This window comes from Paroedura picta, chromosome 1 (genome assembly GCF_049243985.1).
Source record: "Paroedura picta isolate Pp20150507F chromosome 1, Ppicta_v3.0, whole genome shotgun sequence".
Lineage (NCBI taxonomy): Eukaryota > Metazoa > Chordata > Lepidosauria > Squamata > Gekkonidae > Paroedura > Paroedura picta.
The window spans coordinates 26,215,067-26,228,595 of record NC_135369.1 but is presented as its reverse complement, the minus strand read 5'-3'; the positions used below and the strand labels follow the sequence as shown (position 1 = coordinate 26,228,595).

At 53.2% G+C, this 13,529-nt stretch overlaps 2 protein-coding genes across 6 annotated transcripts in view; one reads left to right on the top strand and one right to left on the bottom strand.

Moving 5' to 3' along the window:
• IFT172 (intraflagellar transport 172) overlaps nucleotides 1–2,227 on the bottom strand; it is a 34,492-nt gene extending 32,265 nt beyond the window's left edge. For both annotated transcript variants that reach the window (XM_077329838.1, XM_077329847.1), the window contains exon 1: nucleotides 2,067–2,227. In XM_077329838.1, the coding sequence (XP_077185953.1) occupies nucleotides 2,067–2,105 (39 nt within the window). In that variant the 5' untranslated portion in view covers nucleotides 2,106–2,227. The remainder of the gene's footprint in view (nucleotides 1–2,066) is intronic.
• Nucleotides 2,227–11,124, top strand: LOC143833723 (low density lipoprotein receptor adapter protein 1-like). Of its 4 annotated transcripts, none has more exons than XM_077329871.1 (9): nucleotides 2,227–2,505; nucleotides 6,932–7,074; nucleotides 7,467–7,579; nucleotides 8,321–8,435; nucleotides 8,727–8,799; nucleotides 9,148–9,251; nucleotides 9,780–9,838; nucleotides 10,257–10,288; nucleotides 10,428–11,124. In XM_077329871.1, the coding sequence occupies exons 1-9, from the start codon at nucleotides 2,262–2,264 to the stop codon at nucleotides 10,535–10,537; spliced, it is 993 nt and encodes a 330-aa protein (XP_077185986.1). In that variant the 5' UTR covers nucleotides 2,227–2,261; the 3' UTR covers nucleotides 10,538–11,124. The 4 variants fall into 4 exon arrangements, with proteins under 4 accessions (XP_077185986.1, XP_077185976.1, XP_077186005.1 ...); XM_077329890.1 differs by having other exon boundaries at nucleotides 2,256–2,474; XM_077329861.1 differs by lacking the exon at nucleotides 10,257–10,288.
• Nucleotides 11,125–13,529: the final 2,405 nt, after the last annotated feature.

Below are 13,529 nucleotides of genomic sequence, written 5' to 3'. Positions count from 1 at the left end.
AGGAAGGATACAAAGAAAAATACGTATTAAGCAGCACTCATACTCTATGTTCAGTACCTATGACATTCACTAGGATAGGCTGGTAATTCTTGAAATTACAGCATTCAAAGGGCCATCATTACTCAGTTCTCAGAATCTGGTCTTTTCCCCCATTGTGCCTCACCACTTGGGCAAAACTGGAGTCCCTAGGTAAAGGTTTAGTCTTCATGGTTTGTGCTCCCCCAAAGAGAATACCAAGATGCAAGAGAAGAGAGCTTCTTTCCCCTTGGCCATAGAACTTATAACCTCTCATTTAAGAGTCCATCTCTGTTTGGGGTTCTCACTTTCTTGCTACCAGAGGAAGAAATTACTGCTTAGCCATTTGGCTGTCCATAAGCCTGTAAAGGTAAAGGTATCCCCTGTGCAAGCACTGAGTCATGTCTGACCCTTGGGGTGACGCCCTCCAGCGTTTTAATGGCAGACTCAATACGGGGTGGTTTGCCAGTGCCTTCCCCAGTCATTACCGTTTACCAGCAAGCTGGGTACTCATTTTACCGACCTCGGAAGGATGGAAGGCTGAGTCTATCTTGAGCCGGCTGCTGGGATTGAACTCCCAGCCTCATGGGCAAAGTTTTCAGATGGCTGCCTTACCACTCTGCGCCACAAGAGACTCTAATAAACCTGTAGCATTCTAGTAAAATGTGAGATAGTAAATCTTTTGCTTTGTGTAAGACAGAGCCACTAGCACTAAGGTACCCTGTGCTTGGGACCCATCCTTTTTGTCAGCTGCAAGATTGTTGCTGGGTTACTGCTCATGAACCAAGTGTAATCCCAATGGCTGAATTATTAGAGTTGAATCCTAGAATGAAGGGCATTTCTCTACATACACAGATTAGGTTAACTAGATTCAGGGGAACTGAATATGGCAACCCTATTAACCATGAGCTCTCAAAAGAATTGCTAAAAGCGGTTTCCACTAAGAAGATAAAAAACAACAAAAGATGTCAAAAGCATAGCCCAAAATGTGGGGAGGGAAGACACTGGCTGGAAAATTCAACACAAAAACCTCAAAGGGAATGTGCAAAGTGAAAGTTCTGAATTATACCTAGCCTTTCTCTACCTCCAGCACCTCCTTTTCTCCCACCCTTAAGTACAGAAGAAGCCTAATCGTCCATGTAGTCTGACATCCCATCTCACATAGTAGTCAACCAGTTCCTCTGGAAGGCCAACAATAGGGCATAGAGGCTGAAACTTGCTCCTGATGTTGCCTCCTGGCTCTGGGATTCAGAGGTTTAGTGCTTCTGAATGTGGGTGTTCCCCTCAGCCACCATGATTAGTAGCCACTGATAGACCTATCCTCCATGACTCAGTCTAATCCCCTTTTCAAGCTGTTTATTCCTGTGGCCATGACTACATCCTCTGACAATGAATTCCACATTGTAATCTCTCTGTAAGAAAGTATTTCCTTTTGTCCATCCTGAGCTTATTGGTCATCAGCTTCACTGGATACCCTTGAGTTCTAGTATTTTGAGATCTGAAGAAAAAATTACCTCTGTCACCTCTTTCCACCCCATGCATAATTTTATAAACCTCTATTCCCCCCCCCCCCCCGAATCTCTTGTCTAAAAAGAAAACTCCCAGACTGTTCGCCTCTCCTCAAAGGGAAGGTGCTCCACCTCCCTCACCCGTCATCTTGACTGCCCTCCTCTGTACTTTTTCCAACTCTGCAATGTCCTTTTTGAGATATATGCACAGCATTCCAATCCTTTTCCTTCTGCAATTCTCTTGATACAAGTCTGCAAAACGATTTCCTTCCAAACAACACCTGCAGAATTGAGCCCGGCTCGGGAAAGATCAAGCCGGAACAAATGTTAGCTTTTAAGTGGCCGCCAGCCTTCTTGCAAGAAAGGGACCTGTCCTCCTAACCCAGCACTGCGCTGCTCCCTTCCCATCCCACGAGGGTGCCCCACTAGAGACGGAGCGGGTCGCCTCTTCCCCACACGCGCGGCCCCATCCTCACCCCCTTCTACTTCGGTCTGACCCCTATCGCCCATGTGAGCAGCCTCTCCCGCCTCGCCGGTTCCCACCTGCGGGGTGAGCAGCGTCCGGACGTGCCTCAGCTGCATGTCCCGACCCCGCTGCCCGGGCTCTGCGTCGCGTCCCCGCCCGTTACCCAGGTAACGGCCACCCGGACTGGGCCACCTCTGATGACGCGCGGAACGTCGAGCGAATGCTTGTTCCTCCTAGAGGAGGGGCGGGGCCACGAGCGCCGCTAGCAGCCCATGCGCGGTCGTCGGCCTCGCAGCGAAGGAGGGGGGTCGGCCTCCCCCGGCAAGCCGCGCCCCCTCGGCCGAGGCCCCGCCCCAGCCGTGCCGCCTCTCTCCCCGTGGGTTCCTCGATGGAGGCGCTGCGGGCGGCGGGACGGGCTGTGCTCAGGAGCCCCAGTCTGGCTCGCCATCGCCTGGGCGTCTCCCGCCTCCGCCGCCACCGGCAACGTGAGTAAGCGGCTGGAAGGAAGGCGGACAGGTGGGGTGGGAGCCGAGCCGCTTTCTTCCCCGGGTCCCCAGCCCCGTCCGGAGGGAGGAGGGGGGGGGGGGATGATCCGACGGCAGAAGCCGTTGCTGGGAGACGGGATGCTGAGCGAGCATCCTCCTCGCCGCCTGGTCCTCGCCCTGGGGAGCCTGCGGGGTGAAAGCAGAGGGGCGCCCCGCCGGGTCTCTGCCTCGGCTTTGTTGCTCAGCGACCAGAGGAGAAGGGGGAGGGGGCTTGGCTTGGCTGTGATGTCCTCTTCCAGACAGACTTGCCAGTTGTGCACCTGTTGAGCCCCCCAGCCCTTCAGCCCCTCCCAGCTTCTTGGCTAGACATGTCGGGGAAGGGGGCCAGCAGGTGGCCGCCTTCCAGGAGCTAGCCCCCCCCCTCCCCACTCTCCCCGGACAGGAGCCTCCTAAGATGCACAACAGCCTGCCCAAGTATTTGCTCCTGAGGGGCGTTCCTACAGCCACTCCTGTATCCTGCCTACCCCCCATCCCCATCTTATCATGGTGGAGTCCAGGAAGGCTGATTGAGAGAGGGGCTGGGAGTAGTGGGTTGCCTTCTGTTGGGGAACAGAGGGAGGGGGGTGGACACCCTTCTGAATAGGCAGAAGGCAGCTTCCCCCAAGGAGAGGGTTTCTGGGGGGAACAGGCACAAGGCAGAGAGATGGCAGCACTGAAAGGAGCAGGTTATGAAAGGGGATTTTCTTGTCTTTCTGTTTGCGATCTTATTTGTGGCAAATTCAACAGCAGGCTGGCTTTGTGCTGGAATTGCACGGGGAAATGGCTTTGTACAAGCACTGTGTGCGCTGATGGGGCTACATGCATAACATTAGTCAGAATATCCATTTGCTGGAGAACAGCTTCCCAGGACTTGTTCCTTAGGTATTGTGTAGACTGGCTCTCCCTTCTGTTCTCGCTCTGCCCGAAGGCTTTACTAGCTGAGCGGTGGGGTGTTTGCTGCTGGTTCTCTGCAAGTCTCCCCCACAAGAAACATATGGCAATTGCCTGGCCCAGAAATCAGGGCTGTCCTCATTCTGGGCCATGAATATTTATGTCTCACATGGAATGTGCGAGGCAGGCGGGAGCGCAGGTGAAGGGAAGCAGCCTGACACAGATACAGAATGCGGCGGCGGGAGACGTTCCATGCCCCACATTCAGCGGGAGAGCATCATGCACTGCTCATGGGCACTTGCTTACTCTCAGGGAGAACTGAATGACAAGGGGAGTAGTTGCAGAAAAGGCACTGCCGAGGAGTTCATTATTCCCGGGTGGAAGCATAACACTGTTACCTCTGAAGGAAGGCAGAGTTTACTTAAACTTTACAGTTTAAATGGAGACCGACCACAGGTCTTCCCCACCTCTGACATCCCCTCCATGGCCTGAAGCAGCCTGACCTCTCTGTTGGGTTGTTATTGTTGTATATTGACTATGTTGTATGTTGACTCGTCCCATGTATCCCCCTATGATGTTGTACGTAAACCGCCCTGAGCCATATGGAAGGGCGGTATAGAAATAAAATCAAATAAATAAATAAGAAGAAGCAGGTGCTCTACGTAAATGCTGAAGCAATGATGAAGGCAGCATTCACGCAGTTCAGAGCGTCTGTTCTGAACTCTATTGCCATTCTATATTATATTGTGCTTTTTAATTTGGATTTATATTATGTTGAATCATAGATCATAGAATTGTAATAATAGAGTTGGAAGGGACCTCATGGGTCATCTAGTCCAACCCCCTGCACAATGCAGGACACTCACATCCCTATTGCTCATCTACTGTCACCTGCCACCCCCTTGAACCTTCACAGAATCAGCCTCTCTGGCCACAGCAAACAAGTCACAGCACTCTATTGGAGAACAGAAGAAGAATAAGCAGGCATGATCTGACTGAAGGAAAGGAAGCTACATGTAGCCTGGTTTCTGGTGGGACTGAAAAATGATGGTCTTCTCTAAGAACAGGAGTCTTGTAGTAACCTTTGTTCCCAGGTTGTCTCAGAAGGACATGAGCGCTGGGTTGAGTTATTCTGCCCAACTCATGTTCTCTGACTTTGCTTTGCCCAGTGCTGAACCTCCTCTTCTCTCCCCTCTGAATTTTTCAAACCATGCTCTTGGGAAGATTTAAAAAAAAAAACACCCAACTATCCGCCCACTGCCAGAATGCTGCCTCTTATTTATAGAGAAGCGCAAAGAAGAGAAGCAGAAAGCCAGGTTCTCCAGACATCATAGAATAATAGAGTTGGAAGGGACCTCCTGGGTCATCTATTCCAACCCACTGCACTATGCAGGGCACTCACATACCAATTGCTCATCCACTGTAACCTGCCACCCCCTTGAGCCTTCACAGAATCAGCCTCTCCATCAGATGGCTATCCAGCTTCTGTTTAAACATTTCCAAAGATGGAGAACCCACCACCTCCCGAGGAAGCCTGTTCTACTGAGAAACCGCTCTGACTGTCAGGAACTTCTTCCTGATATTTAAACGGAATTTCTTTTAAATTAATTTCATCCCATTGGTTATGGTCATGAGCTTTTGCTGAGCTTCCAGGGCAAGAGAAAACAACTCTGCTCCATCCTCTATATCCGTAGTCCCCAACCCCTGGTCTGCGGCCCGGTGGAGGGCTGTAAAGACTTCGGTACTGGGTTGCCGGCGGCCGCACCCCCCTCTTTCCCCGCACCCCGCAGCGAGAAGCTCACCAGGCCGCGAGCTAAGCAGGCGCCAAAGCAGCCGCTTCGCTCGCAGCTCAGCGAGCTTCTCGCTGTGGGGGGAGTGAGAGGCAGGTGTGGCTGCCAGCATGCTGATGCATGCAAACGCACATGCGTGGAGCTGCTGTGCATGCACGGCAGCTCTGCGCATGCGCATTTGTGTGGAGCTGCCATGCACGTGCGTTTAGTCCGCCAGGGGCGCAAACGCGCATGCACAGCAGCTTTGCGCATGCACATTTGCACAGTGCTGTTGCGTGTGCGCGGCACCCGGGCTGCCGGCTCTCCCCCACCCCCGGAAGCAGTCCTCAACCTAGAAAAGGTTGGGCACTGCTGCACTATATGGCACCCTTTTAAATACTTAAAGATGGTTATAAAATCCCCTCTCAGTCGTCTCCTCTCCAGGCTAAACGGACCAAGCTCCCCCAACCTTTCCTCATACGTCTTGGTCTCCAAACCCCTCACCATCTTTGTTGCCCTTCTATGGACACGCTCCATCCCTTTTCAACTGGGGTGCCCAAAACTGAACACAGTACTCCAAGTGAGGCCAAACCAGAGCAGAGTACAGTGGTACCATCACCTCCCATGATCTGGACACGAAACTCCTTCACATGCAACCAGCTGGGTGACCTTGGACTCACCACAGCACTGATACTGTGTCTGTTATGGGGAGAGGAAAGGGAAGGCAATTGTAAGCCACTTTGAGACTCCTTCTGGCAAAAAAATACAGTGGCATAGAAAAAACTACTCTTCCTTTTCTTAGTTTTCTATCACTAGCATAATGCTGTAGCAATATGGAACTACAGATGTCTTTTTGACTGGCCAAATGCTCCTCCGATGGCCCAGTGGGGGGAATGACAGCTGTAACAGCTGGCAGCAGTGAAATGCTGCTGAAGAGGGCAGCCATTTCAGACATTGTCTGTCTGTTTCTAACCTGCCTTTCTCCCCATTGGGGATCCTAAAGGGCTCACACCATTCTCCTTTGTTTCATCCTCACAACAACCCTGTGAGGCAGGTGAGGCTGAAAATGTGTGACTGGCTCAAGGCCACCCAGCAAACCTCCCTGGTAATAGTGGGAGGAGGCACCCTTGGGTTTTGCAGACCCTAGTCTGACTCATGTCAGTTGGGGAACACCTTCCTGTCCAGGTGGCTGACAAACCTGCTTGGACTGTGATCTTCCTGAAAAGATTATAAGAGAGCAGGTTTGGGGAAAGACTGGAGCAAAGCAGGGGGAAACCTGGACTGTGGATGGCTGGGGGACAATGTCAGGTGGATGCCCTGAAAAACACTGCTGTGGTTTGAAGCCCCAGGAACCAGAATGCGGTGTGGATGCAGCAGAAGAAGTGAAGGATAGAAACAGATTAGTTCTAGCCTATTAATTTCTGTGGTGCTTTAGTAACCCCCGACAGAGTTTCTAAGAACATGTTCGAGGCAGCAAGAACCGTCACTCTTCCATCCCACTGTAATTGAATTTCCCTAATTGAATTTAGCAGTTCCCAACTGCCCCAGAACATTGTCATTCATGCAAGCAGTACTTCCCAAAATTTTAACTTAAGGCTAGGCAGTATATATCCAGGCTGGCTCTCATGAAGTATAACACCTTCTCTCTGTATAGTTTCTGGGGCAAGACTAAGCAAGAGGGGCAAAGTATGAATATGTTAATAAGTGCAGTGCTGTACTGAATGTCATTCTGTCTCCACTCTGGACCTTCCGCTGCAGAACTCCCAGAGACCTGGGCCGACATGCGAGAGCCTCTCCTAGAGGGTATGGGGTTTGCCCTCAAGTACCTGGGCATGACACTGGTGGAGAAGCCGAAAGGAGAAGACATGGCGACCGCAGCCATCCATCGGATCATTTCCATGGTAGGTTAGTTGTGGCCACCTCAGAGAAAGCCTGGGGGAGGAGGCACTGCTGGGGGCAGGTGGGACCACTGCCGCACCAAAGCAGGCCTAGGAAAGCTGCTCCTTTGCCTTTCTGCCTTCTGGACCTCTGGCAGCATTTGGCTGGTCTTCTTGGCCATCCAGAGCCCTGGTTCATAGAGAAAACAAGTGTCGGGAATCACTGTGACTGGGCAGGTAGAAGACTTGGCTTTCTCAGGGTACTGTGGGGACGAAATCAGCCTGGATTCTCTGGAGTCATCAGGGATTCCCACCCGCTGTTCCTCCAGTGTGAGAATTACCTGGTTGCTAGGATCACTGGTGAAGGAGCAGGCTGATGCACACCTGACCCCAATCTTTCTTCTCCCTGTCGTCAGGCTCGGGTGGGACCCAAGAAGTTCCAGAAGGTGATCCTGACCGTCTCGCCTCGTGGCCTTTCCCTGCAGGATGCGGAGACGAAAGAGACCATTGAAAATGTCTCCATCTACAGGTGCAGAGCTAAAGGGAGCACCCCCTGGGGGGAAGCTGCCGCAAGGGGTGTGGATGTGTCTATGCCCAGTGTCCCCCCCAGAGCCAGAAAGGGATGGCCAGATACCTATCAGTCACCCTGATCTTCTTTTTATCCAAAGTCTTGAAGTACTCCTGGCTTGGGGAGTGACAGCAATGGCCTCATGGTCTCGAGTAGGGTTAAATATGCCTAACAAAACCCTCAAATTATGCTTTGTAAAAACCCAAAGCCTGCTGTGAAGGGAAGGCCCCAGGACAACACCGGCCTGGCCAGGAGCATCCCTTGAAGGGGAGAAATGTGAGAGAGCTGGCTTGGGGGCTCTGCCACTGGTCCTTGTGGGCACTTTCTACCTGATAATAATTCTAGAGGAGCAAGCGCTGACTTGCAAAAGCTCCTCAAACAAATGCTGCTGAACTTTTAAGTTGTTATGGGACTCATATTTGATCGGACCAGCTCACGAGGTAGGAGGGGTGTGTTTTCAGTCTGCCTGCGAAATGCCTGACCTCTGATCCCTATCCGTGCTCCCAGGCCTTCTTTTTGGAGGAGAGATGCATGCTGGGTAGCTTCTAGGTTTTGCACGTGGGCTCTTGCATATGCCATACATCCACTGTGACTGCAGCTCATGGGCCTCTCCTGCTTTTGGCATGGGGTGCCCATTTCTCCTGCCCATGCTCACGTGCCCACAGGAGGCACTAAGCCCCGTTCCTGCCCTCTCCCCCACAGGATTTCCTATTGCACCACGGACAAGCTGCAGAACAAGGTCTTTGCCTACGTGGCACAGAACCCGCAGAACGGAGCCCTTGAGTGTCATGCTTTTCTGTCGCCCAAGAAGAAGATTGTAAGCTTCACTCGGGACTGCATTTCCCTGCAGGACGTGCGGGGGGCTTAGGGAGGGAAGAGGGCTGATTTGCAGGGCTGGACCAGGGCTTGTCTTTTACCAGGCAGCCCTCCCACATGCTGCTTGGATGAGACAGTGAAGGCCGGCTAGCTCCTGGGATGGCTTCCGTGCGGAGGCCTTCTGCCTCGCCTCTTGCTTCTGCCTGCCTCCCCCCACCCCCAATTCTGTCCTGGGGATCTTTCCAGATTGGCTGCCGTCTCAGGCACCTGTGCTTTCTCTTCCCACATCTAGGCCCAAGCTGTGACACTGACCGTGGCGCAGGCCTTCCAGGTAGCCCTGGATCTTTGGGAGGCCGCACAGGCAGGTAGGAGCCCGTCTTTCACTTGTGAGAGCCAGCATGGTGTGGTGGTGAAGAGAGGCAGCTTCTAACCTGGCAAGCCGGGTTTGATTGCCCGCTCCTCCACATGCAGCCAGCTGGGTGACCTTGGGCTCATCACAGTCCTGTTAGAGCTGTTCTCACAGAAACGGGAACCTCATTTTGAACCTCCTGATCTTAAATGGGTAGAAGGACCTTCAGGTTATTCAGGAAGGAGGGATGGGGACTCCTGACCCACTCAAGCCCATTTCGTTCTAGATTAGGCACGTATTGTCAGCTCTCTCACAAACGCTGAGAAAGATTTTTCTCCGCCCCCTGCCCCCAATCTTCTTTCAGGTTCCAGGCAGGAGCACCCACTGAGTCCACTGTGCCCCATGGATGGTACTTGCCAGCCAGTTCGATCACCCATGGGGAGCCCCCCCTTCAAAGGAAACTTTGAGGTATGGAATTGGCCGTGGTCCTCCCCCTCTCCCTCCCGCTTTGCATGCAGCTAAGTCGCTCTGGAGAGCCTCTTGTGGCGCAGAGTGGTAAGGCAGCGATATGCTGTCTGAATCTGTCTGCCCATGAGGTTGGGAGTTCAATCCCAGCAGCCGGCTCAAGGTTGACTCAGCCTTCCATCCTTCCGAGGTCGGTAAAATGAGTACCCAGCTTGCTGGGGGGTAAACGGTAATGACTGGGGAAGGAAATGGCAAACCACCCTGTATTGAGTCTGCCAAGAAAACGCTAGAGGGCGTCACCCCAAGGGTCAGACATGACTCGGTGCTTGCACAGGGGATACCTTTACCTTTACCTTTAAGTCGCTCTGGACGGCAGGAAGGTGTGGCTGCCCCTGAGAAAGTGGGAGGGAGGGGCTCAGCAGCCTGATCCCTCCCTTCTCTTGGGCCACGTAGACGGGGGATTCCCAAGGCCTTCCTCGAGAGGAGGCATGGGGCTTTTGTTGCAGCCATGTGCTTTTTTCCGGGTGCTAGGAAGAGGAGGAGGAAGAAGAAGAGGAAGAGGAAGGCGATCTCCCCGAATCCTTTTCCGGGTAGGTCAGAGGCCGCAGACCTTTGCTGTCCAAGCTTGCTTATAATCACCTTCTTTTCCTTTCCTTTTATAATTTGACGATTTATAGACTGTCCCTCATAGTCTAGCTGTCTCGGGCCAGTCCCTCTCCCCACAACAGGCACCTTGTAAGGCAGGTGGGGCTCGGAGATCTCTGAGGGAGAGAACTGTGACTGGCCCAAGGCCCCCAGCAGGCTTCCTGGGGAGGAGGCCTGGGGAATCCAAGCAGAAGAGAGTCCACTGCTCCTAACCCTTTGGAAGCTGGCAGGAATGATTCTCAGTCGTGGTGGCAGGACAGTGGCATTCCTGAGGGGCTACCCGGCTCCTTGGCATCTCTGTTGGGGATGAAGGGGGGGGGGCCCTCTGCTGCTTTGACATGTCTCTTTTTTCTCGGCACCAAGCTGCACAGAGGAGGGCGGCCGGCCCACAACAGGTAAAAGAGCTCCCTGGTTCCCCTTGCTTGATTGCCCGACTTTCCGACTCTAGGCATCCTCTTTCCCACCCCACCTCTCCCCACCCGCAGCATGTCTTGCTCTTCTCAGGGCCTGTGCTCTTCCCTGTCTGTGTTCCAGAGGAAGGCTGCCTTGCATTTGGGAGCTCCCCGGTCACACAGTTCCAGTCGGAGGCATCTGTGGGAAGTGGCCACCCCAACAGCCGCCTGCCTCCAGGGACGCTTTTCTAAGTGTGGTTCGGATGCCGCCATCCTCTCCATCTCCAGCGCCACTCGTATGTAGCACACGAAGGGCCAGCCAATCTTCCTCAGCCCTCCAGGCGCAGCTCCCTGATTGGCCGGCATCACCTGACGTCAGTCCGAGCCTCCGTTTGCCTTAGCGTCACCAACAGCGCTCCTGTTGTTTGGGCTGAGTCACCCGAGGGGGGCTGCTCCAAGCTCTGCCTGCGGCAGGGGTGTCCTGGGACCTCCTGCGGGGGTATCTGGTAATGGTGCTGGGTCTTATCCAAAGGCCCCACCCCTGCAGGCCAAGAGGTGCATCCCGGCTCTGGCTAGTGTGCTACTGTGCAGGGAGACCGGTCTCGAACCCCTTTCACCCTGCTTCTTGGAGGGAGCTGTGTGTTGTGTGGGTACAGAGGAAGTCTGGCCTCTGCTGCCAGCTTTAAATGTGGTCTGGTGCAAGGGCAGCGAGCCCCCTCCCATGCCCCGCGCCCTTCCCCTTCCCCTTGTCTCTCATCACTGCCAAATCACAGCTTTGTAGCAAAAGATGTTAGTTTTTCATGTCCTTTTCTAAAGGGAAATAAACGATTTGTACTGTTGTACTTTGGCACCCTTGCTTGCAGCACCCTCATTCCAGATGGGGCGGTGAGAGCTGGGTCAGTGTCCCCCACCCCAGCTCTTAGGATGCAGCACCCAGCTGGATTGGTTTGTGCGGCTTCTCCCTTCTTCCCCGGTGCTGCCCAGCTTGGCGCAAACTCCCCTCTCCTCCGCTTCTCCTGGAGCGGTGGTGGTAATGCACGGTGCTCTGCTCCTGGCAGTGTTTCATGGATAGCCGGGGTGAGAGGGCATGTTGTGCCTTAGGGTGCTCAGAGAGGAGGGAAGTGCCAGTGATGGGTGCCAATGAGAGCAGAGTAGTCTAAGGAAGGAAGCGAGCAAGCCAGGTCTGGCCACTTGGGGAAAGGTGGCACCCTCGGAATCAGGAGGCCAGGAAAAGGCAAACCTCCCTCTCCCCATTCCTTCCTTCCTTCCACATTTGGCAGAAGTTGCTAGAAGTACTGGGAAGTGTGGAAGCGGGAGAGGATTCCTGAGGTGGGCTCTGCAGCCATTGCAGGAGGAAATGGCAGACTGGACCTTAAGGTGTGATTTTAAGGAGCACAGAGTTAACAAGCAGAAGATAGCCTGGGCTAGGAAAGACCTTGTCTCTGCATGAGACCTTGGAGAGCAGACACCAGTCTGAGGGAGCAATGAGCTGGATCGCCTAGGCTGGGAGTTGCTCTCCAGATGTCCATGGGCTACAGTTCCCATGAGCCCCTGTGGACACATGCTGGTAGGAGTTCATGGGTAATGTAGTCCTTAGGCAGCTGGAGAGCTGGCCTAGTGACTTTACCCAGCTCAGATCCCTGGTGCACATGAGCAGTCTGGGCCTGAAGCAGCACCCGTCCCCTTCTGGTGCTTCCCAAGGCCCTTTGTGCAGGGCTGAGAACCTGAGGTTCTCTTGACAGATAATTTAAATGAGCATGAAGTGAATGTATAAATTGTAATGACAGGGATCCTGGTATTTTGCTAACAACTCTTGACAGGCAGAAGTGGGGAAGAAGGGCACCGGCTGTCCACGTAAAGAGGAGGAGATGTATTTGAGGGCCCTGAGGCAGATTCACTTGGGTGGGGGCAGGGTTGCCAACCTCCAGGGGATCAAAACTGAATGGAAAGGAATCCACAAGCTGCATAATAAAGTTCTTTTTTCAAAATCCAATGGTCTTTGCTAATGTATTTAATGCACAACTAAGCAGAAGTAGCCAAAATGAGTTCCCAGGTGCAAAACCCATTTTCAGAAGGAAACCCTCAGTAATGGTGAGAGTCTGCAATTGTTTGGCTCACATGTGATTATTACCTCAATTCTACAAGTGTCACATTGGCATATAGCTGTCCATTACTGAGGAGGTAACCACTGAGGAAGGTTTCCCTTTGAAAACGGGTTTTGCACCTGGGAACTCGTTTTGGTTGCTTCTGCTTAGTTGTCCATTAAATACGTTGGATTTCTTTGCAATACATTGCAAAGACCATTGGATTTTGAAAAATAACTTTATTACGCAGCTTGTGGATTCCTTTCCATTCAGTTTTGACATCCTGGGGAATCGACAGTTCTATTTGGAACCTCCAGAATCGACGGTTCTATTTGGACAGTTCTATTTGGAACCTCCAGGTTCTGTTTGGATCTCAAGGTAACAGATTAGTTTCCCCATAGAAAATGGCCGCTTTGGAAGGTGGATCCTATAGGATTATGCCCCATTGAAGTCCCTCCCTGCCCCGAGCTCCTCCCCTCAAGCTCCCCCCAAAATCTCCAGGAATTTTCCAATCTGGAGGTGGCATCCCTAGGTGTGGAGGAATAGACAAGGCACGTATGTATCTCTGAGCCGTTTCTAGTAAAAGGGCTCTTGGTCAAAACATCGGCCATGAGGACTAGCCACTTACTTTTCTGAAAGAAACACTTCCCACCAACCCGACACCAGTGGTCAGGTGTGTCAGATAAACACAACGTTGCCCTCCCGCAGACCCACATGTGATGTGACCCTCCCCCTACCTACTCAGGACTATTGAGGTGGGGGGATAGGAGAGCACAGGCTTTGCCATAAGAGTCTTTTATTGAAAAGGACCTCACTGAGCAGCACCACCATCCCCTCCCACCACCCCACTGCCAAGGCCCTGCGGAAGCCGAGGGGGAGCCCCCCTGCAGTGTCTCCCTTGCCCTCCCTGTGCCCCTATGCTCTCTCCTCCCGCAGTCCTCAGGCAGCACTCCCCCCTCCGGTTCCACCGGGCGGCACTCTGAGCTGTGGCCCTGGGCTGGAAGAGCTGGATTACTGGAAGACCGTCGGTGGGTGCTGGTGCGCGTGCCTCGGGGGGTGGCTGCCCAGCTGCCTCCAGGCTCCAGCTGGCAGTGTGCATCTGGGGAGCGGGAGAGGAGAGCGTGAGCGACTGTCTGTTCCTCCTGTGACTCTCGGTCGTG